At 42.2% G+C, this 23,460-nt stretch overlaps 1 protein-coding gene across 8 annotated transcripts in view; it reads left to right on the top strand.

Annotated features, from left to right (window-relative positions):
- gli2a (GLI family zinc finger 2a) overlaps positions 1–23,179 on the top strand; it is a 400,256-nt gene extending 377,077 nt beyond the window's left edge. For all 8 annotated transcript variants that reach the window (XM_072579873.1, XM_072579871.1, XM_072579867.1 and 5 more), the window contains 3 exons: positions 7,126–7,407; positions 17,645–17,978; positions 18,747–23,179. In XM_072579873.1, the coding sequence (XP_072435974.1) occupies positions 7,126–7,407; positions 17,645–17,978; positions 18,747–21,253 (3,123 nt within the window). In that variant the 3' untranslated portion in view covers positions 21,254–23,179. The remainder of the gene's footprint in view (positions 1–7,125; positions 7,408–17,644; positions 17,979–18,746) is intronic.
- Positions 23,180–23,460: the final 281 nt, after the last annotated feature.

Here is a 23,460-nt window from a genome sequence, read left to right as displayed (position 1 = left end):
AAGTCTGTCCTATGCCATAAACCCAGTTGGAACTTCACTAATTAGTAACCCTGAGAGCTATGTCACTTCGAGACCCAGGTAACATTCTGGGGATTTGGGTTTAAATCCCACTACAGCAGGTGGTGAAATTTGAATTCAATAAAAATCTGGAATTAAGAGTGTATGATCACGATGAAACTATTGTTGATTGTCAGGGAAAAAAACAATCTGGTTGTCTAATGTCCTTTAGGGAGGGAAACGTACCTAGTCTGGTCTACATGTGACTCCAGACCTATAGCATTGACTCTTAACTGCCCTCTTGAGAATTAGGTGCGGGCAATTAATGCTGGCCTAGCCAGCAACAGTCACATCCTGTGAATGAATTAAAAACTATATCTATTGCAAGGGGGTTTTTATTCCATCTGCTTAGTTTAGTTTTCATTTGTTCAACTTAATCTTCATTACAAGCTTCATAAAGGACGTTAAAAATCACACAACACCAGGTTATAGTCCAACAGGTTTGGACAGGTTTGGTGTTGGACTATAACCTGGTGGTGTGTGATTTTTAATTTTGTACACCCCAGGCCAACACTGGCATATCCAAATCATTTATAAAGGAAGGTTTATCAAGTATGTTCTCAAACTGCAAGATCAGAATAGCCTTAATTCATTAGACCAACTATTTCCTCAAGGAATTCTCGCAGGTTAGTGAAGTGTGATATATCACCAATGGACAGAAAATTGAATTGGACAAGTTCTGTAAAGGTTACACCAAGGGACCATCCAGGTAGTGAGGTCCGAAGTAGGCCTGATTGCCAAGGACTTCATGATATTTACAGAAACCTTTAAAGTTTCTGTACACTTTGTCAGCATTTGATGTAATGTTTATACTGCATCAAACATTTGTTCCACTGCAGAACCTGTAATCCATTTTTAAAAGGTGAAATGAGAAGATATCATTTACGTGCATCATACTTTAACTTAGAGATTTGAATGCACCCAGAGCATCATTCTGCCAACAATTATTCTAAGCCATTGTGCATTGTCAAATGGTCTCTTGGCCTATCTGCTGAACCATCCAAAACTCTGCTTCCCAAACCCTATCCTGTTCCCATAGCCCTTCCTGTTCCCATCCCCTATCCTGTTCCCATCCCCTTTCCTGTTCCCATCCCCTATCCTGTTCCCATTCCCTTGCCTGTTCCCATCCCCTTTCCTGTTCCCATTCCCTATCCTATTCCCATCTCCTTTCCTGTTCCCATCCCCTATCCTGTTCCCATACCCTATTCTGTTCCCATTCCCTTTCCTGTTCCCATACCCTATTCTGTTCCCATTCCCCTGCTACCCTTGTGGTACTGATGATTCCATCAACGCCTTAATCCTCATTCTCATTTTCACTTCCCTTGATTGTCCGCAGTTCCCCTATCGCTTTAATCTGCTCCACTCCCTACAACTCCTTGAGATATCTATGCAGCTCCAGTTCAGGTGTCCGCTCAATTCCACTTCTCCAATTTTGATCACTCCTCCACTGGCTGCCTCACCTGTAAACGCTGGAATTTCCCATTCATCCATCACTACTTGTCCTAACTGTAGATACTTTCCAATCAACCATCTTAGAGATGTTATTATACACTTCTGCAGTTAGTGGTACTTGGCCTCCAGACTCAGAGATAGGGACACTACCACTGAGCCACATGAACTCTCTAGACTCGAAATGTTAGCTTGGATGCTGCTTGACCCACTGTTTGCAGCATTTTTTGTTTACAGTACAGATTCCAGCATCTGCAGTAATTTGCTCCTATTGAGAAGAGGTTTGGATCTCTTTTTATTGAATTACTCCTGTGTGTATTTTCAGACCAAAGCCAATCAGCTATCAAATATGTTTCCGATTTTTGATTTTCTTATTGATCAATTTATAATAGTCAGCTTGAGATGATTGAGAAACAAACCTGTGGAAACAGCTTGGAAATAATGAGAGAGATTGATAGAGTTGATGGTAGTTGTCTTTTCCTGAAGGTTGGGAATTTCAAGACTAGGGAGCATATTTTTAAGGTGAGAGGAGACAGATTTAAAAAAACATAAAAGGCAATTTTTTACACAGAGGGTGGTTTGCGTGTGGAATGAACTTCCTGAGGCAGTTATGGATGCAAGTACACTTACAACATTTAAAAGACATTTGGATGGATAGGGAAGGCCCTGGAGAAGGCAGGTGGGACTCATTTATGATGTGAAGGTGCTGGTGTTGGACTGGGGTGCACAAAGTTAAAAAAATCACACAACACCAGGTTATAGTCCAACAGGTTTAATTGGAGTGCTTCCACATAAACCTGTTGGTCTATAACCTGGAGTTGTGTGATTTCTAACTTGGGACTCATTTAGTTTGGGATTATCTTCGGCATGGATTGGTTGATCTGTTTCCGTGCCATATGACTCTATGACTCTACTCCTGCCATTACAGCTCAACCATTGCCCATTGATTTCTGTTCAGAGAGTGTCTTTAATTTCAATGTTCTCATCCTTATTTTCAAATCTCTCTGCCATTCCAAATGACCTTGCCATTTGCCATCACTGTAATCTTCTCTTCCAGCCCCATTCCCTCTGAGTTACATGTACTTTTCCAATTTGATTTGTCCGCCACTTAATTTTCCAAAGGAATGGAGTATAAAAGTAAGAGGGACAAAGTGAGGACTGCAGATGCTGGAGATCAGAGTCGAGAGTGTGGTGCTGGAAAAGCACAGCAGGTCAGGCAGCATCCTAGGAGCAGGGGAATCAACGTTTCGGGTAAAAGCCCTTTATCAGATTCCTTAATCTCAACTATGAAAATAAGAGGTCTTCCTAAAGCTATACAAGTCACTGGTTTGACTGCAGCTAGAATACCGTGAACAGTTTTGGACGCCATATCTGAGGAAAGATATACTAGTATTGGAAACAGTCCAGAGAAGATTTACTAATTTGACTCCTTGTGTGCATAGATTTTCTTTTGAAGAGAGGTTAATTACGTTGGGCCTGTACTCATTGGAATTTAGGAGAATAGCAGATAATCTCATTAAAACATCTAAGATTCTGAGGTGACTTAACAGGGTAAATGTGGAAAGGTTGTTTTCCCTTGTGCAAGAATCTAGGAATAAGCAGCAGAATCCCAGAATAAAGAGTCATGAATTCAAGACAGATGAAGATGAATTTCCTCTCTCAGACTGTAGTGAATCTGTAGAACTCTTTACCACAGAGGACGGTTGAGGCTGGGTCACAAAAAATAGTCAAGATGGATATGGACAGATTTTTTAACAGTAAGGGAATCAAGGGCTATCAGGAAAAGCCAAGAAAGTGGAGTGACGGATTATCAGATCAGCCATGATCTCATTGAATAGCATGGAAGCAGGCATGATGGGCTGAATGGCCTAATCTGCTTCTGCATCTTAAGGCTCAGTCACTCCACCATCAGCTGCCTAAACTGTGGAATTCCCTTCTTAAGGGTCTCTGACTCTTTTTCATCTCGGCCACTTTCAAATCCCCTCTCTATGACCATTCTGTTGGATATCTATTGAAAATCCCCTTACCTGGCTCCATACCAAATGTTTGATTTGACTCCTGCGAAATGGCTCCGGATATTCTACTGTATTACCAATGTCACATAAGTGGGAGTTATTTTTGTTATTGATGGGCTCCTGACCTCTGTCCAGCCTCACTGAGATTGGGAACTCCGTAAAATAATGTTTCAAGCTCACAACTGTACAGCAGCGGTGCAGGTGATTGATATTCCAAAGAGCTGCACCATCAGATTCCACATCAAATAACTCTGTTTTTCTTCAAGATTGAACTTCATACTTCCCTTTGATAGGGCTTTATTTCATTCTCTCAGCATAGTTGGAAAGAAAGGATACAAACAAACTACTGGGCTCGGGAAAGCAATGCCTGCGAGGGTAGTTGAGGCATGAAACCTAACAACCATTTTGAAATAATTGGATGAGTATTTGAACTGTCTTAAATCAATGGGGAAGTGACACTAGTATATTTTTGATGGGCTGAAGGGACTCTTCTAGCTGTATGATTTTGTGGTTTTTAACTCTCAACTTTTATTAGCCTTATGGGTGAGATTCGCACCTCCCTGGACATGACAAAGAAAGTTGTGAGTTGACATAGAGGAATTCTTGCCCTCTTCTCACCAGGGAGATCTTTTTAATTATTTAACCAATTTTTCTAATCAAGCTGTTGAGAGATGTTATTACACACCTCCAGAACAGGGATGGTACCACTGCATCGCAAGGGGACCCAGGGAGATCTTTTTCCATGGTACAGTAGTGAATTCTGCAGTTAAAAAGATTGTTAACAAGTGATTAATCTTGCTTTAGATTAGATTACTTACAGTGTGGAAACAGGCCCTTCGGCCCAACAAGTCCACACTGACCCTTCAAAGAGCAACCTACCTAGACCCATTCCCCTACATTTACCCCTTCACCTAACACTATGGGTAATTTTGAATGGCCAATTCACCTAACCTGCACATTTTTGGACTGTGGGAGGAAACCAGAACACCCAGAGGAAGCCCCCGCAGACACAGGGAGAATGTGCAAACTCCACACAGACAGTTGCCTGAGGTGGGAATTGAACCCGGGTGTCTGGTGCTGTGAGCTAACAGTGCTAACCACTGTGCCACCGTGCCACCCATACACATCTCTGGAGCTGGGAAGAATTGAATCCTGGCCTCTTGGTCTACAAGTACGAAGACTACCTGTGTGCTGCAAGATCCCCAGTGAAACCTTTATTTTCTTTTTCTTTTGGAACTTGAACTCAGGCCCCTCAGGGTAGGGACACTACCATGCACCACAAGAGAGCCCAGGGAGATCTTCCCAGTTTGCCAGTAATTAAGGACTTTAAGTTGCGAACTAAAGGCCATTTAGAGGCCTAACTGCCACCCACTTGATTACCTGCCTTCACAGCATGTGAGAAAACATGTGAGGTGGCATGCTGGCTCAGTGATTAGCCCTGCTGCCTCACAGCGTCAGGGACCAGGTTCGATCCCACCCTCAGGTGATTGTGTGGAGTTTGTGCATTCTCCACTTGTCAGTGTGGGTTTTCTCCTGGTGCTCCGGTTTCCTCCAAATATGTTCAGGTTAGGTAGGTTGGCCATTTTAAATTGCCTATAGTGTCCGGGGATGTATTGGCTAGATGGATTAGCTATGGGATATGCAGGGTTAGGGCAGAATTCTCCTCAGAGAGTCACTGTGGACTTGATGGGCTGAATGGCTTGCTTCTACACTGTAGGGATTCTATGAAAAGGGCAGATAACCTGCCTGGTGGTTTTGTGGGATGGGAAGGGCTTCTGTTTCCCTCAGTCTGTGTGCATTTGGTGGGTAGGTAGTGCAAGGGCTTGTGGAGCTGAGTCCATGAAAAGACCAGCCCTGATCTTATTGAATGGTGGAACAGATTCAATGGGCCAGATGGCCTACTCCTGCTCCTTGTGTTTGTTCCTCCAACCTGCTGACCCTCCTCTCTTTGTGACCCCATGATACTCAAAACAAAAACTACACTTCTACCTTCTCACCATTTTAGCAGCTCTTCACTTCACAACATAGTCCTCCAGTGAAGATCCCTGGGACTCAGAAAGTGCCAGCGTCTGATTGACCAATAGCACCAGCAGGGCGGGACTTTGGTTCCAAGGCTTCCAATTGGACAAACCATTCAATGGTCAATAGGGCCTAATTAATGCTTGTCCGGGCACGTGTTCTCTGCTGGAGTGGGGATGGAGTTAGTGACCCTTGCCTATGCCCACACTTGGCTGTGTCTTAGCCTTTATGCCTTTACATGAAGATAAGTAAACACTGGGATGAGAGGAATAAAACCAACTCAATCTTAATACTGCTAAGAATAGTCTCTGTGCAGAAATTCTCATGGTTTCTCAGAGAAACACTGATTGGTGTGTGAGGCCTTGGACTTTAATCCTTTTGTCTGAATGCCCACGGAGCAAGATTTGTTATGTTGAGCAAAGGGTGTAGCCTTTAACGCCTGATGTTCCTACAGAGCACCACAGATGCTAGAAGGAGAGACAGTGACCTAAGGGCCAAGAGCTGAAAATGAGATTACTGTGGTCAGATCTTTGTTGATTGGTGAGGACATGTTGGGCTGATTGGCCTCATTGTGTGCCATAACCATCGATGAGCCTTTGAGAAAGTTGGAAAAAAATAGACAGGAAGGGAGTGAGGAGCACCCAATCATCGCAGTGATTACAAAACGGAAAGAAATGAATAGGAATTCTACTTAAAAACAAATAAAGGAGGAGCAAAGAATATAAAAGTAAATTTATTTTTTACCTATAAGAATATGACAATCTTGAGCCAAAAGATGGGCATCAACTTGTTTCATACAATCTCAGTGTGAATCATTCTCCTATAGCTCATCTATAAAACGCTTTCTTTTGATCTTCCGCACTCCCACGTAACTCATCCGGATATATAAATCCCTGTTTAGCTCTCACTGCTCATCCCCAACAGCTATTCACTCAATCAACTGGCTGAGAATAAGCCACCTTTTCCGATTGGTTGCTCACATGTCTGTAGTCTATGGGGGAAACAAAATCCTTCTCATCTCCAGGCTTGCTCCAGGCCTTTGTGAATTTTGAGTCATTGCCCAGGAGGGTGTTAGACTCATGGAGTAAACTGTCAGGAAAGGAAATTGGAATTGATAATCTGAGAGAATTCAGAAGGCAATTTGATATATTCCAAGGAGCTGAGCATAGTGGTAAGAAATCCGATAAATGAGGTTGATTCAGGAAACATGGGGAGGGCTGCTAAGCCAAGTTGTAGTACTTTTCCTGAAGGTTTTTTTTTCCACTTTCAATGGCTTTGGGAGACCAACAAAAATAGGCTGTTCGGTCCATGTTAACACAGCACACAGGACTCCTCCCACCTTACTTCAACGGACACTCATCATATTTTTCTGTTCATTGTCCCCTCCTGTATTATCCAGTTTATCCTTAAGTGAATCTGTGTGACTCACCTCAACCATTCCAATAGGAAGTAAATTCCACATTCTCAGCTGTCTCTGGGTAAGGGAGATGCTCCTGAATTCCTTGCTGGATTTATTGATGACCCTTGCTATTTATCAGAAGATTACTTGCTCCTCTGTACCTGATGTTGCTTATTGTCTTGACAGAAACCATATGTTTGCAAAATTCCTGGTTGCACCAAGAGGTATACAGACCCGAGCTCCCTTCGGAAACACGTGAAGACTGTGCATGGGCCAGATGCCCATGTGACAAAAAAGCAACGCAATGACACTCATCCCAGACCCCCACCCCCCAAGGAACCCAGTGACCATGACATGGCCATCGGGCCTGGGAATAGAGCGGCTGAGGAGAAAGCTGAAGCAAACAGCACCAGTGGGGGCTTGGATGACTGCCTGCAAGTAAAAACCATCAAAACAGAAAATTCCATGGTAAGTCCAAGAGCTATTGGCAAGAGTAGTAAAACAAAAGCTAATGATAAATAGCAGGGAATGTCACAGCAATTAACTGCAAAACCCTAACAGAATTGGATTTGCCAAAGCCAACATTATACGCTAAGAAAGGGGACCATTTGGTCCATGTGTATTAATTAGCATGAATCCATGAAGAAAATATGTTCAGTAAATAGGAATTTTTGACAGAAACGCCACCTGAAAAAAAGTCAATTATTTTCCATCAACATGATTTGGAGTCATTAAGTTATTGCTAATATTCAACATTGAATTGTTACGTTGATGCACATATTTCCAGCTCTTTCATCCTCCAGTTTCAACATGGTTTCAAATGTCACGCAGGGTTCTGACAGGTAGTCATTTCGGAACCGAAATGTTAATTCAGCTTCTCTTTTCACACATGCTGCCAGGCCTGCTGAGTTACTCCACCACTTTCTGTTTTATCCTGCTTCTTACTGCCAGGTGCATGTTTCAGCCTATGTTCAACCATGTAAGGCAACCACCATTTTTCAGTTAATAACAACAAGTTTAGGTCTATAGTTGTATGAGGAATTGGCCCCAATTTTTCAGTTCAGAGATATAAAGTTAAGGCTATGCCCACTGGATATGTCAGTGCCAGGCAGTACAGGGCATGCTATGATTTGGATCATGCAAGGTAAGACACACCCACACAGAGTGGACCATGCTTGGCAACCAGTGAATGAAATCAATCGTCTGCACCAATATAGGCAGTTCATATTTTATAATTAGTGTGTAAATTGACTCCTTTTTTTTTCTCGGGAGGATCTTTGCAGGCTTCGAAACTGAGGCGGTAAGTTGGCCTGGATTTTTGGGTCTTCATTCTGATAATAGGCCTGTTAATTGGAGCAGGAGAAAGTGAGGACTGCAGATGCTGGAGATCTGAGTCAAAAAGTGTGGTGCTGGAAAAGCACAGCAGGTCAGGCAGCATCTGAGGAGCAGGAGAGCTTATGCCCAAAGCGTCAACTCTCCTGCTCTTCGGATGCTGCCTGACCGGCTGTGATTTTCCAGCACCACATTTTTTGACTGTTAAAGGGAATGGTCAGGACTTTTTTTTCTTGCGGTGATCTCCAGACACAGGAGCCAGAAAGACTTCAGCACCACTTCCTGATCCCATGGCTCCTGTGAAAAACAAAATGGGCCTTTTGTCTTTCAATCCCGGTCAGTTGCTCCCTCCAGCGGGACCTTTTATTGGAGGTCACCTGGGTGTTGGATTCAAGCTGTTGACTTTTGGACATGCCTTAAAATGGATGTCCCATGACATGGTTGAAAAGCAAGTGATGTGAACAGGGAACCGGATCCTTTACAAATCATATGAATCCTTCAGCAGGCAGATAATCTAGACACAGGCAGATCACCCCTTCCTCACGACATGCCTCTTAACTACCAGGATCCTTGTGCAGGAGTAGAGACCTGGCGAAGTAACATTCTCTATTTCCCGTGTGTTTGGGGGAGGGGGGGTTCATTTGGCCAGTCAAGTGATCAAAGCAAAGGAGGCAAGGTTTTTTTTTGCTTAAAAACAAAATGCTGGAAATCAGAAATAAAAACAAAAAAGTACTGGAGAACATCAGGAAGCATTTGTGGAGAGAGGCAGAGTTACTATCTCAGGCCAATGACCTTACATCAGCACTTTATAGTTAAGAGTATTGTCAAATTTGATCTAGGTACTTTAGCAGGGAATTGTGCTAAAGATATATCAGTAATGTTCTGGGGCTTGTGCATTTTTCTTCCAAAAACACAAATGTGAAACTAGCCAACTGTGTCTCTGTACTAACCTACTAACAGTGTCTCCTCCTTTTCTTCTACTGCTGACTCCCCCTCTGTTGCTATGCTTGCTGCTTCAATATTCTTTCCTTCCTGACTGTAACTTCCTAAGGACAGTCGGTACTAAGGTGAGTAAAGATTTACTTAATCTCCAATCTCTCCTGCTTTATGGCTGTACCGAACATGTTCCATTATAGTCAACAACACTCTTGTAAATTACCCAGCATCAGTGGCACTTAAGTAGGATAAACAGGCAGCATTTTAGAAATTGTTTAGCATTTGAAATCTGTGACAGCTGAAGGGTATTAGTTAAAGAAAAAGGATTTAAAGCAGGTTTAAATACTTCTGTGAAATAGAGCACTTTTAGATTTATTTAAAGGACCATAAGAAGTAAGTATAATTTGATATATTGCTTTGGGGAGAAATGAAATGGGAAACAGTTAGTGTTTATGGGTGTGTTTATGGGTCACATCATCTGAACAATTTATAGGAATAGAGTTTGTAAGCATAAAGATATGCTTTTCTCCATTTATAAAATTCCCCTTATCGATCGTACCTAAATATAGAACCCATTCCCACAGTTTGGAGCACATTATATAAACACTATTGGTACAAGATTGTGCAGTGCCTGTTTATAAATAAGTGGACTTATACATATAAAGGCCTATTCACAACTGTCAGGTAGAGATTTGCAGAGCAGGGTTGATTCAGTTGTAACTTATCCCATTCAGAAACATAAATTAGTGCAGTTTATGTCTGTTTTAAATACCTATCAACAGGAAATCTATTTTTAATAAGGGTAAGATGCATGGGGACACACAGCAGAGAAGCAAACCAGTTAGTCCATCATGCCTGCCTTTGAGAAACTGTAATAATTAAGAGAAAAGTCTTTAACTCGGGAGTAGATAAATTCGATAACGTATAAGTGTACAAACAAGGAACAGGAATAGACCATTCAGCCCACCAAACCTACTCCGTCATTCAATAAGATCATGGCTGATCTGATTTTAACCTCAATATCACATTTCTCTATATCCCCAAAAATCTTTCATCCCTTTGGCAATCTATCTAGCTCTGCTTTAAAAATATTGAAAGATTCTACATCTATTGCTTTTTGAGGAAGGGAATCCCAAAGATATGATATCCTGTGAATGAATCTTTATTTTAAGGTGGGAAAAAGGAGTAGAGGAAGAATATATTGAGGTCAACAAACAGGGTGGCAGAAGGCTTATGTGGGACATACAACACTGTCATGGATCTGATGGGCTGAATGGCCTATTTCTTTACTTCAAATACCATGTAAATACCTCACAAAGGGGATTCAGAATATTTCATCGAATTGTCACTGCTGAAACTCACTGCTGAAACACAAACTTCTTGGATGTAAATTCATCTTTACGTCTAAGTATCACTAAATGCAATATCAGATTGGGTAAACACCAAAGCCTTTAAATCTTCCTCTTTTAAACACCAAATCACGCACATTGACCCCAACTCTAATGCTTACTGACCTCACTCTCACCTGACTTCCACAGGCCACTGAGATAGAAGCTAGAGTCAAACAGGCTGTATCAGCTATGGATTACACAAACCCAACGTTCTAAAAGTCGACCCCCACATGAATTTTTTATTATTATGCCAGAGGGCAGTTAAGATTTAACCACATTTCGGTGTGTGTCCGGAGTCACATGTAGGTCAGACCAGCTAAGGATGGCAGTTTCCTTCCCTAAAGGACATAAGTGAAATGGATGGGGTTTTTTCCCACTATCAGCAACGGTTTCATGATCATCATCATCTTAATTCCAGATTTTTATTGAATTCAAATACCACCATCTGCTATGGCAGGTCCCCAGAACTTTGGGTCCATAGATTAACAGTCCAGTGATCACACCACTTAGCCATCACCTCCCCAATATGTATATTGATAAATGGCACAGACATTCCCAAATATAGTGTTGCTATAGAAAACTGTTATATTCCAGTCCCAAATTTCTTACCATTTACTCAAGACTTAATAATTATATTTCTATTCAGCACAAGGATAGATATGTGCTTCTGTGTGGTCATGCCCCACAATTTAAAATGCTTCCATTCCATTTGCGTTAGGACAGATCAGCACAGTCTTTTAAGGGAACACTTTCCTGAGAGTTCAGCGTACCTTTAAAACAGATTTTCCTTACAATGACCAACTCTGAAATTGACCACCTGTGTCACTTTCCTGATGATGCAATTTAGGGTGGCATGGTGGCTCAGTGGTTAGCACTGCAGCCTCACAGCAACAGGGCCCTAGATTCAATTCCAGACTCGGGTGACTGTCTGTGTGGAGCTTGCAATTCTCCCCGTGTCTGTGTGGGTTTCCTCTGGGTGCACTGGTTTCCTCCCACAGTCACAAAGATGTGTGGGTCAGGTGAATTGGCCATGCTAAATTGTCCATAGTATTAGGTGCGTTAGTCAGAAGGAAATGGGTCTGGGTGGGTTAATCTTCGGAGGGTTGGTGTGGACTGGTTGGGCCGAAGGGCCTGTTTCCACACTGTAGGGAATCTAATCTAATTTAATAACAACACTTTGCATTTAGATATTGCCTGTAAGAAAGTAGAATGCCCAAGACATTTAAGTTGAAAAGGCTCTATTATGCAGATCAAAACGCACAAATACGACTACTGAGCTCATTAATCCCAGTTATTGAACTTCCATTTTTTTCCCCATTTTCATTTTACCTATTGGCTGTAAAAAGCTTCAGGATGTCCTGAGATTACAAAAGTCATTACATAAATAAAATTTGTTATTCTTTCAACTTTCATTCTGTTTTCACTTAGGCCCCCTGCATATGTAGAAATTTCATCTCCCTTTCTCAGCTTTCTTGTTCTTCCCTTCTTTTTTTTGTCTTCCTGTCTGTCCTTGTGGCTTTCCTGAATTCTTCCTCAGCTTCTTTTGTTGATTTGGTGTTTTCAATTATCGCTGAAAAATGATGCGTTTTGTCAACCACGTTGCCTTGTGCTCATCAGGGTAATTCACTTGATTGTCAGTGAAACGAAAATGTCCCAGTTTATAAAATGTGAGTGGACTACTCCCCTCTCACATGGATTTTCCGCTAGTATTGGTATTCTTGCAAATTGTCCTGACGAGCACAAAATGAAAAGTTTCAATAAAACACGTGTTTTTCAGCAATACTGAAGTTCTGCACTACCAAATGACTGTTTGATTTTCAGTTACTCCACTCAGCTATCCTATAATAGTTTTATCTTTAAAGCATGTTTGAAAGTCGATCAATTCCTTGCCATCCTTTCTCTGATTGAATGATGGATTGTTTTTGTCCATACTTCCTTGCACTTTTACAAAGGACTTCCTTATCTTTCACTTCTTTGCACATACTTATTGTCCTGTTGTGTGTTTCAGCATTTTCCGCTTGAGAAATTTTACAAAATACAAATTGAGTTAATTTGTAAGTATATTTTTAGCAACATTCAAGCTGTTCAGATAGACTGGTGTGACTGGGGAATGGGAGTCTAAATGGGTTAGGGCACATATTGATGGCAGAAGACTGCCTCTGGCATTTATATTGTCTACTTTCTGTCTGTCGATCAGTCCTCAATTCAGGCTAGGCAAATAGCCCCTTTACACCAACCCCATATCATGCACTTTTCTTTAGTTTATTCAATTCCTGTCACAGCTCAGTTCCTGTTCAGCATAGAATTACGAGGTAAATAATCGCAGAGGCATGGGGACAGCAGTAAAATACTCATTCTTCTCCACCAGTGTTCTAGATAGAAGTCACACAACTCCAGATTATAGTCCAGTTGATTTGAAATCATAAGCTTTTGGAACTCTGCTTCTTCATCAGGTGACCCCAGCCAAAGCACCAGCACCTCCACGTCAGAGTTCGAGTTCGTTTTGGAGTTGCGTTTCAGTGTTGATTCAGTTTTTCTTCAGTTCCCTTCCCAGTGACTATTTTCATGGTTCTCCACTGCCATCCATTATCATTGACATCTGTCAGCAGGAGGTAGTGACATAGTGGTAATGTGTTTGAGCTGGAATTCATTGGTGAGAGTTTTAATTAGAATCTCATGTTGGCAGATGATGGAATTTCAATTCAATAAAAAATAAAATCTGAAATGTTAGGGGAAAAAGCTAGGTTAATGAGAATCATACAGCTACTATGACTGTCATTAAAAACCCATCTAGTCCACGAATGCCCTTTAGGGAAGGAAATGGGGAGGTGATGGCCTGCTGGTGTTATCACCAGCTTGTTAATCTATAGACCCAGGGGATGTTCCGTGGACCAAGGATTAAATCCTGCCATGGTAGATGGTAATATTTGAATCCAATAAAAATCTGGAATTAAGCATCTAAAGATGACCATTAATCGTTTTGTTGAAAAAACCCATTGTTGATTGTTGAAAAAACCCATCTCGTTCACTAAGCCCCTTTATGGAAGGAAACTGCCTTACCTGGTCCAGCCAGTGTGTGACTCCAGAGCCACAGCAATGTGGTTGACTCTTAACTGCCCTCTGGGGCAATTAGGGATGGACAATAAATTCTGGAGTAGCCAGCGACACCCACATCCAATGAATGAATGAAAAAAGAACCTGCCATCCTTACCTCCCTGCACTCACTCTGTGACAAGTACAGAGTGAGGGTAACAGACTGGCACACACATTTCTGGTATGGTAACTCCACTCTTCTGTAGCAGTTGAGACAAGACTTCTTTGCTCCTGTAGAATAATCCTTGCCCAATAAAAACAAACATACTATTTGCCTTTCACATTGTTTGCAACTGCATGCTCATTTTGACTGACTTGTGGATAATGATATCCAGCTCCCTTCCAACGTCAGCACTTTCTAATCTCTCACCATTTAAGAAATACCTGTACTCAGCATCATTGTTCCTCTGACCAAAGTGAACCTCATACCAACCCACATTGTATTCCATCAGCCATGCTCTTGCCCACTTACTCAACCTTGATATAAATCTCCTTGAAGACTCCAAGCATCATTCTCGCAATTCATATTCTCAGCAAGTTTTATATTATCAGCAAATTTGGAAATATTATAATTGGGCCCCACATTTAAATCGCTATATACATTGTGAACAACTAGGTCCTAAGCACTGATCCTTATGTAACTCCACTGGGGACAGTGTGTAAATCTGTGAATTATCCATTTATATTGTCTGCTTTCTGAATGTTGATCAGTGCTCAATTCATGCTAGTAAATTACCCCAGTACTCTAACCCCACATCATGCACTTTTCTCTAGTTTATTAACTTCCTGTGTGGAACTTAATCAGACACTTTCTGTACATCCAAATACACCACATCCACTGACTCCACTTACTAAGTCCGGTCATAATATTCTCAAAAAATCTTCCATGTTTGTCAAGCCTCATTTCCCCTTCAAAATTCTGACCATACAATTGTTTTTGAGATATTGAATAAATATATCCCTTATAATGATCATAGTAATTCCATACTATTAATATCAGGCTAACAATTGCATAGCTTCCTGTTTTCTCTCTCCATCCCTTCCTAAACAATGGGGTTATACTAGCAGCTACTACATTTATAAGGCACCATTGCAGAATGAACAGAATTTTGAAAGCTGATCACCAAATCATTCACTATCTCTGTAGCCATCCTTTTTAGCTCTGAAAAGTGAAGATCAACGAGTGGTAGGTATTGTAAATGTTCAGTCCCATTCATTTCTCTAATACTACTTGATTAGTTCATTGCTAATTTACATTCATTTTCTAATCTATATTTCTTTACCAATTTCTCATCCCTCCTTAGCTAAATTCTAAAGCTCTCTCAGCCTTCAAGCTCACAATTTATTTTGGCAACTTTACTAGCCTCTTACTTTGACCTAATGCCACCTTTGACTTCCTTTGTTAGCTATGGTTTTCTCACTTTTCCTGTTTGGTATTTTTGCATTAAAGGAATTTTTTTTTGAAAACCAGGCATTATTCTTTAAATGCTAACCATTCCCTATCTACCATTAAACTTTATAACGTATTTTCCAATCCACGACTTCATCCTCACATCTTTATAGTTGTCCTTGTTTAAACTTAAGCCCCTTGCTTCAGATTGAACTACATCTTTTTTAAAGGTTATGGAACATTCTATTGTACAATGTCACTATTCTGCAAAAGTTGTTTTACAACATGATTATTTGTAAGCCCTTTCTCACTGCATATTATATCTAAAACACCCTATGCCGAAGTGGGTTTCTAAACTGTCTCTTGCTACAGTTACTCCTAAATGTTATCTTGAACACATCCCAGGAACTCTTCCTTCACAGCAGCATGTTCATTAGATTGCCTTTACGAAGATTGAAGACATCGATAATGACTGCAGTCTTCTTGCTAAGTGCAACTCTAGAACATAGAATTGTACAGCACAGGAACGAGCCCTTCGGCCCACGATGTTATGCCAGACATGGTGCCAATTCCTTCTGCCTGACTTTAGTTAAAACCCCCATTTGTTGCATATTTTTGTGCTTATTTAAAACCCCCATAAACACCCCTATCATATTTGTCTCCACCACCCATGTTCCAGACTCCTTACACTCTCTGTTTAAAACATTTTCCCCTCACATCTCCTTTGAACTTTCTCCTCTCACCTTAAATGCATGCCCACTGGTATTAGACATTTCAATTCTGGGAAGAAGATTCTGATTGTCAACCCTATCTATACATTTCATAATTTTGTGGACTTCTATCAAGTCTCCCCTCAGCCTCGACTGCTCCAGAGAAAACAGCCCTAGTTTTTCTAGCCTCTCCTTATAACTTGTATCCTCTAATCCAGGCAGCATCCTGGTAAACCTTTCTGCACTCTCTCCAAATCCTCCACATCATTCCTGTAATGTGGTGACCAGAATTGAACACAATACTCTAATTTCCTGATTTTATACTGTGCCTGACATTACCACTGCTGTTTAGTCATCTATAAATCTCTCACCAATTTTTGCTGCCCCCATGCTGCTTCTTAGCTCTACCCAAACTAATTCCACTTTTTATTCAGACTTCCTTCATCCCTTATTATCAGCACAGCCCCACCTCCTTTTTCTTTTTGCCGATCCCTCCTAAATGTCAAATGTTGTTTAGTATTCAGCCCCCTTGGTCAGCTTGTAGCCACGCTTCATAATGCTAATTAAATCATATGCTTTTACTTCTGCAAATGCCATCAATGCTGCAGGCATTCAGAGTACTTTTAATCTGGCTTTTTTAACACTCCTGAATTTTGACTCTGGTTGATTCTAGAATTTGTCTTTGCTGCTTTCCATTTTCTACCTTCCATGATCAGCTTTCTTTTTGTTCCACCTGTATTTCCTCTGAAGCTTCAATCCATCTTAGCTCGTCTAAACCTTCTCAAACAGCACCAGCAAATTTCCCAGCCAGGATATTCGTCCCGGTCTTACTGAGATGTAACACATCCTGCTTGTACAGGCCCAACCTGCCCCAGACCCTGTCCGAGAAATCAAAAAATCTCCCTCTTGCCCCATTTTTCCAGCCACATGTTCATCCACTCAATCTTCCTATTTCTAAATTCACTAGCACACGAGCAATCCTGAGATGACTGCCTGAGAATGAATGATTTTCAATCTTTTGCCTAGCTCCCTAAGTCCCTGTTCCCATCCGTGTCATTGCTGCCATTGTGGACCACAAACTCTGGTCTAAAGGCTTTCATGGGCTTGAGATTTAGGAACTGGTCTCTCAAAAAGCATATGCAGTACAACCTCGATTATCCGAACATCAATTATCCAAATTTCGGATTATCCAAACAAGATCTCAACGTCCCGTAAAAATGGCATTAGGCAATTCAGCATTCCATGATCAGCATTTCATTATGGTGCATTGCCAGATAACCGAGAAATGTTCAGAATACCGGTACTCATAAATTACCACTTGTTTACGATCAGATCGATTACCGATCAATTATCCAAACAAAAAACGCTCCCTGACAGTCTCATTCGGATAATCGAGGTTGTACTGTGCTATACCGATGGCTCTCTCTGAGTCACGTGATCCAGCAGTGTGTCTCCTTTAGTTCTCATTATGTATCAAGTTAGCTGAGAGTAGTTTTTAAACCTTCAGACAGGAATAGGAGTTCTCTTTGCTTGGCAAAGAGGGAAAGCAGCCAGGATACTTGCTGTTCATCGTGGTACGGTGACTTGAACTGCAAGAGGAGACGGGATCTGTAGCTACAGACGCAGTGCCTTCAGAATTTGAGAAGCAAAGATAGCAGCCGCTGTGAAAGTTCACAAAATGTAAAATGCCCAATGAGAAGGTTAATTCAGGGTAAATCATTGCTTAGAATCACCTCAGAAACAGAGAGGGAAAGAAATTAAAATAAGTTTTTGCATATAAGTAAATGTTAAGGCTATAATGCAAATGTTTCTGTTGTTGAACCTCTGAAAGAATCTATTCTGTTTCACCTCAGATGTATCAGTCCAGCCCTGGTGGCCAATCTTCATGCAGCAGTGAACCATCGCCACTTGGCAGCACCAACAACAATGACAGTGGAGTAGAAATGAACATCAACAGTGGAGGGAGCCTGGGAGATTTGACTGCCTTAGATGATTCCCCAATTGTGGACTCCACTGTTTCATCTGGAACTTCAGCAATCAGCCTTCATTTGAGAAAGAACATGACAGCACCCCAAAGACTTGAGCAACTAAAGAAAGAAAAATTGAAGCAGGTTAGAGACATTCCTTCATGGGCAAACCCAGTGCCACCAGTCAAGAACACCAAGCTGCCTCTCATTCCCATGAATGGTAAGTTACTTTTTTTCAGTCCTGTCTAGAGAGTAAAACAGTTTGGAAAGTAAAAATGGAAATGGACATTAAATATACATGGAACTTAGACACTCAAAAAAAAGCAGTCGATTTGACCCAACTGCTCTGTTTCAATCTTTATTGTGCACATGAACCTCCTCCTTCACTACGTCATCAACGTTCAAGGTGGGATGCCTCACAGCACCAGAGACCTGAGTTTGATTCCAACCTTGGGTGACTACAATTGTAACATTTAAAAGGCATTTGGATGGGTATATGAATAGGAAGGGTTTGGAGGGATATGGGCTGGGTGCTGGCAGGTGGAATTAGCTTGGGTTGGGATATCTGGTCAGCATGGACGGGTTGGACCGAAGGGTCTGATCCGTGCTGTACATCTCTAGGACTGTATTACTGTCTGTGTGGAGTTTGCACATTCTCCCCGTGTCTGTGTGGGTTTCCTCTGGCTGCTCTGCTTTCCTCCCACTGTACAAAGATGTGCAGATTAGGTAGATTGACCATGCTAAATTGCCCCATAGTGGTCCAGGGATGTGTAGTTTAAGTGATTAGACATGGGGAATGCAGAGTTACTGGGATAAGGTTAAGGGGGAGTGGGTCTGGGTGCGGTGTTCTTTGGAGGGTTGATGTGGACTTGATAGGTTGAATGGCCTGCTTCCATATTGTATGGATTCTATCTAATTCCCTTTTCCCTCATGTAGTTTCACCTTCATCAAGCAGAGATTAATGTGTGCCTTTTTAAAATGTTTTTAGGAGTTTCACTGGAGAATTCAAGTACTGGTGGTTCCACTGCTGTGTTGCCTAACCCTAGAATAACGGAGCTGTCCAACAGTGAGATCACTGTTTTGAATCAACTGAATGAGCGTCGTGACAGTGCAACGAGCACCATCAGTTCGGCCTACACTGTCAGTCGAAGGTCATCCGGCATTTCCCCTTACTTTTCCAGCCGCCGCTCCAGCGAGGCCTCTCACGTTGGTGGCCGTCTGAACAACATCAGCTCCGCCGACTCCTACGACCCCATCTCCACGGATCTGTCACGGAGGTCCAGTGAGGTCAGCTACTGTGGTGGCCTGCTCAATCTGACGCCGGCTGAGCAGTACAGGCTGAAGGCTAAATACGCTGCGGCGACTGGGGGACCGCCCCCAACGCCCCTGCCCAACATGGAACGCATGAGCCAGAAGGCGAAAATGTCTCTCCTGGGAGAAGGCCCCAATTCCATGTACGCTCCTTTCCCTCCTCCTGCCGCTCAAAGGCGATGCAGCGATGGCGTTCCTCGCGGCTATGGCACGGCAGCTCTCCGGCCCCATGAAGTTGTCGGCAATGCCACCAGACGGGCAAGTGACCCAGTCAGGAGGACGGCCGTGGATCCTCTGACTCTCCCCAGGGTCCAACGCTTCAACAGCATGAACAATATGAACCCACTGCCGTTGCCGCCGGCGATGGACAGGCATCACTATGGCCTTCAAAACCCTGCTCGGTCGGACGGAAGCCTCCACAGGTGTGCCTACTCGCCTAGGCCGCCCAGCATCAGCGAGAACGTTGTCATGGAGACTGTGGCCGGCGAGATCGATGCCCAAGGTGTGGAGGATGATCTAATGCTGCCCGATGATGTGGTGCAGTATATCAACTCTCAGGAAAATCGATTGACCCAGGATAACAGTTCGTTGAATTTCACTGGACAAATGCAGGGCTTCCAGGAAAACATGAGCATGCAGAGTCAAAACCCGTACTCCCACCGTGCAATGGCAATGGTCGATGGTAACATGAATCAGCCGAGTTCTATGATGACACAGTGCCAGATGAGTCCAGGGAGTCAACCTTACCAGGGATCACCCAACTTGAAGAAGAACAGCATGCCAGTTCAGTGGAATGAAGTAAGCTCAGGTACAGTCGATGTCATTCCTGACCAATCCAAGCAGCAGTTCGCCCGGTCAAACCTGGCAGTAGTTCAGCAGAAGCAAATTTTTGACCAGTACCAGAACCTCAACTCTGCTCAGCCGACTGGCCCAATGAACCAGAATGAGATGGCTCTGGCGCAGCCGGGTGTGATGCAAAGAGGTGTCGGTGTGAACGGGCAAAGGATGAGTTATATGCAGCAGCAGCAGCAGCCAATGAGCTTGTGCCAGAACGCTAATTCATCTCTCAGCCCGCACCAGACGTTTAATCAGTCCAGCCAAATGCTTAGCCCCAATATTGCCAGTAGGGCTCTCAGCCAGGCGGCTTGCAGTAATATGTCAGCAAGCAACATGATGGGCTCACCTGCGCCAACAGGTACTCAAGACTTTAAGCAGATGGCAATGATGCAGAGCAAAGATGCAGCAATCAAAAGCTACGTCCAAGCTCAGCAGGTCCGGGCACAGGTACATCAGCCAATGACTGGCACGAGCGAGGTGCCAATGATGATGAACGGGTGCCGTGCCAGAGACGCACCAGGACAAGGCATGCATGTTTCAAGCCAACAGAACTTTGGGCCCCATATCCAGTCTGGCAGAAATCCAGGCCATAGCTCCTTTGCTGCCCACGGAGTGTTAAGTCAAACTAATTCCCAAGTCAGCCCAAACCAGCAGAACTTCAGCCAAGCAGGGTCAAACATCATGAATTCTGCTGGGCACAACTTAAGTCGTGGAATGATGCAGCCCCATCCCCCCCAGGGTTCAAATCCATTAGAGAGACACCACAGTCTAATGAATTCTTTAAACATGCAGCATCAAAGTTATCTGCAAAGCCCACTCCAGATGAATGGCATGAGCCCCGGGCATGGTCAACCCGAAATAAGCCACAATCAGCCAGGTAATCAACTGTCAATCCAATCGCAACAGTGTAATAATGATGGTTCAAGCAACAACTTGATGTTTTATTCTGGTCAGATCCACATGTATGAACAAAATGGCAACTTCAGTGGCCAAATGGACTGTGCTATTCAGCAGCAACAGCGTATGCAAAGTGTCAAAGCTGCGGCAATGGCCTCACCAGGCACCAACCAGGTATCAAGTACAGTAAACTCCCACACTCTAGACCAAGCACAGATAGATTTTGATGCTATCATGGATGATGGTGACCATTCTAGCTTGATGTCAGGCACATTGAGCCCCAGCCTTCTGCAGAACCTCTCTCAAAATTCCTCACGCCTCACAACTCCTCGGAATTCTCTGACTCTGCAGCCCATTCCAGCCGGGTTGACTAATATGGCAATTGGAGACATGAGCTCTATGTTAACTACCTTGGCTGAGGAAAATAAATTTCTTAATATGATGTCTTAAACCCTCAAGAGTAGTGAAGAGCAATTTCAACTTCAGATTCCAGTAACTTCAAAATATGATGCTTAAAAACAGATTGTCTCGAAATATTAACATTCCTAAAGAGCAATTTTTTAAAATAAACTTTGTATTTTAATGTATAAAAAGAAACCTTTATTCTGAAGAAAGAGAATCAGAACATTTTGCAAAGGCTTATATATTTGTGAATAGGGATTTCTTGCTGTGTTTTGAAGAAATAGCTGGTGGATTGACATGTTACATCAGGAGGTATGTTATTTGAAATGGGAATCCTGTTTCTTTTTGTTACAAAGCACTGATACTGTATACTAGACCAAACAGGCAAAGGTACAAGCCAAATATTGCCCATTTCTTCCTTATAAATAGTAGATGTGTGTGCTTTTTTGTATTTCATTAATGTGAACTCCCCAGTGTATATTAGTTGATTCATTGTCACTGAAAAGTGTTTTAGTTTGGCTGAGGTGAAAGAACAAAAGGTACATGAATAATTACCATCAAAGCCATACTGTATACTGCTTCCTTTTCTGAGTTTAGCTCTTAATTATTCCACATCTGGCAAACTATCATTATGAAGCCTCATGACAATACAGACTGTATAGTTTGTGGACGTTGTAAATGTTAAGGCTTTTCCGTAAAATATACGGCACCAAAAAGCTAGGAAAGCCCATGTTAAAGCATCAAGAAGTGCCTTACTATAAGTTGTTATTTTCAAATAGTGAAGGCGTTGACAATATACAACATAATATAGCACAGGAACAGGCCCTTTGGTCCACCAAGCCTGTGCCCATTCCTTATCATAGAATCCCTGCAGTGCGAAAGCAGACTATTCAGCCCATCAAGTCCATACTGACCCTCTGAAGAGCATTCTACCCAGACCTTATCCTACATTTCCCATGGCTAATCCACCTAGCCTGCAAATTCTTAGACACTATGGGCAATTTAGCATGGCTGATCCACCTAATTTGCACATTTTTGTACTGTGGGAGAAAACCAGAGCACCAAGAGGAAATTCAAGCAAACACAGGGAGAATGTGCAAACTCCACACAAGAATGGGATTGAAACTCGGGTCCTCAGCACGCTGAGGTATGAGTGTTAACCACTGCGCCACCTTTACTTAGCCTTGCTACTTATTGCCCATACACAGTTTCTATCCCTCTGTTCACTTCCCGTTAATGTGTCTATCAAGACACGCCTTAAACGGTACTAATGTGCCTGTGTCCACCATCTTCACTAGCAGTGCATTCCAGGTACCTACCACCCTCTGAGTGAAAAACTTTGCCTGCACTTCTCCCCTAAACCTTCCCACCCTCACCTTGAACCTGCACTTCTCCCCTAAACCTTCCCACTCTCACCTTGAACCTGTGCCCTTTTGCAGTTGACCTTCCACCCTGGGAAAAAGCCTCTGACTACCCACCCTATCTATATCCTTCATAATTATGTAAACATCTATTGAGTCACCTCTCAGCCTCCTCAGTTTATACATTTTGGAAACAGTTTCCAGCAATATGCTTGTAATATGGCAATGCTATTGGTACTGTGCTAGTTAACATACAGTGTTTAATGAAAATAGTTTCAATATGTGTGAGAATTATTGTGAAAATATGCAAAGCATCTTTTCAATATATATGAGCTAAAATGTGTTCTTTGTTGTGCATTCTTAGTGCATAAAGCATCTCATGTAAAGAAATTTTAAACATTGTACAACCATTCCAGTCTGTAAATATACAACATGTTTAAAATTGTGTTTTGAATAAGAGCACCAAGCTGACTATTTTTGATCAACTTGTAGCCTGGACATTTCCTGTAACCAATTCCTCTCAGCACACAAAATAGATCTAGTGATCTAAATGTATATACATTTTTTTGTACAATAACAAACTTTTCTTTAATAAAAAGCAATGTTGAATGTACATCACTTTTCATATTTTAAATCACAGTCCAAGAAGGACAGATTTCACCACAAACATTAGGCACACTTATTTCATACTTGAAAGAGTAATTTAGTGAAAGTGTCCATCTTATTTCAACTGGGCTGCCAAGTGTCCAAATGCAGTTTGTCAGTATTGACTAATGGTTACTCAATTTGAAGTGAGCCATTTTTCTTTTCAGTCAATAGGAGCTCAATTTGGCACCTCCACCAAGGTCAATGCCCTTAACCATGCTGGGATTCATGGAAAAATATAGCACAGAT

Source organism: Chiloscyllium punctatum, chromosome 10 (assembly GCF_047496795.1).
Source record: "Chiloscyllium punctatum isolate Juve2018m chromosome 10, sChiPun1.3, whole genome shotgun sequence".
NCBI classification, from domain to species: domain Eukaryota; kingdom Metazoa; phylum Chordata; class Chondrichthyes; order Orectolobiformes; family Hemiscylliidae; genus Chiloscyllium; species Chiloscyllium punctatum.
Note: the sequence above shows the minus strand (reverse complement) of the source record. Positions and strands in the feature narration are given on the sequence as shown.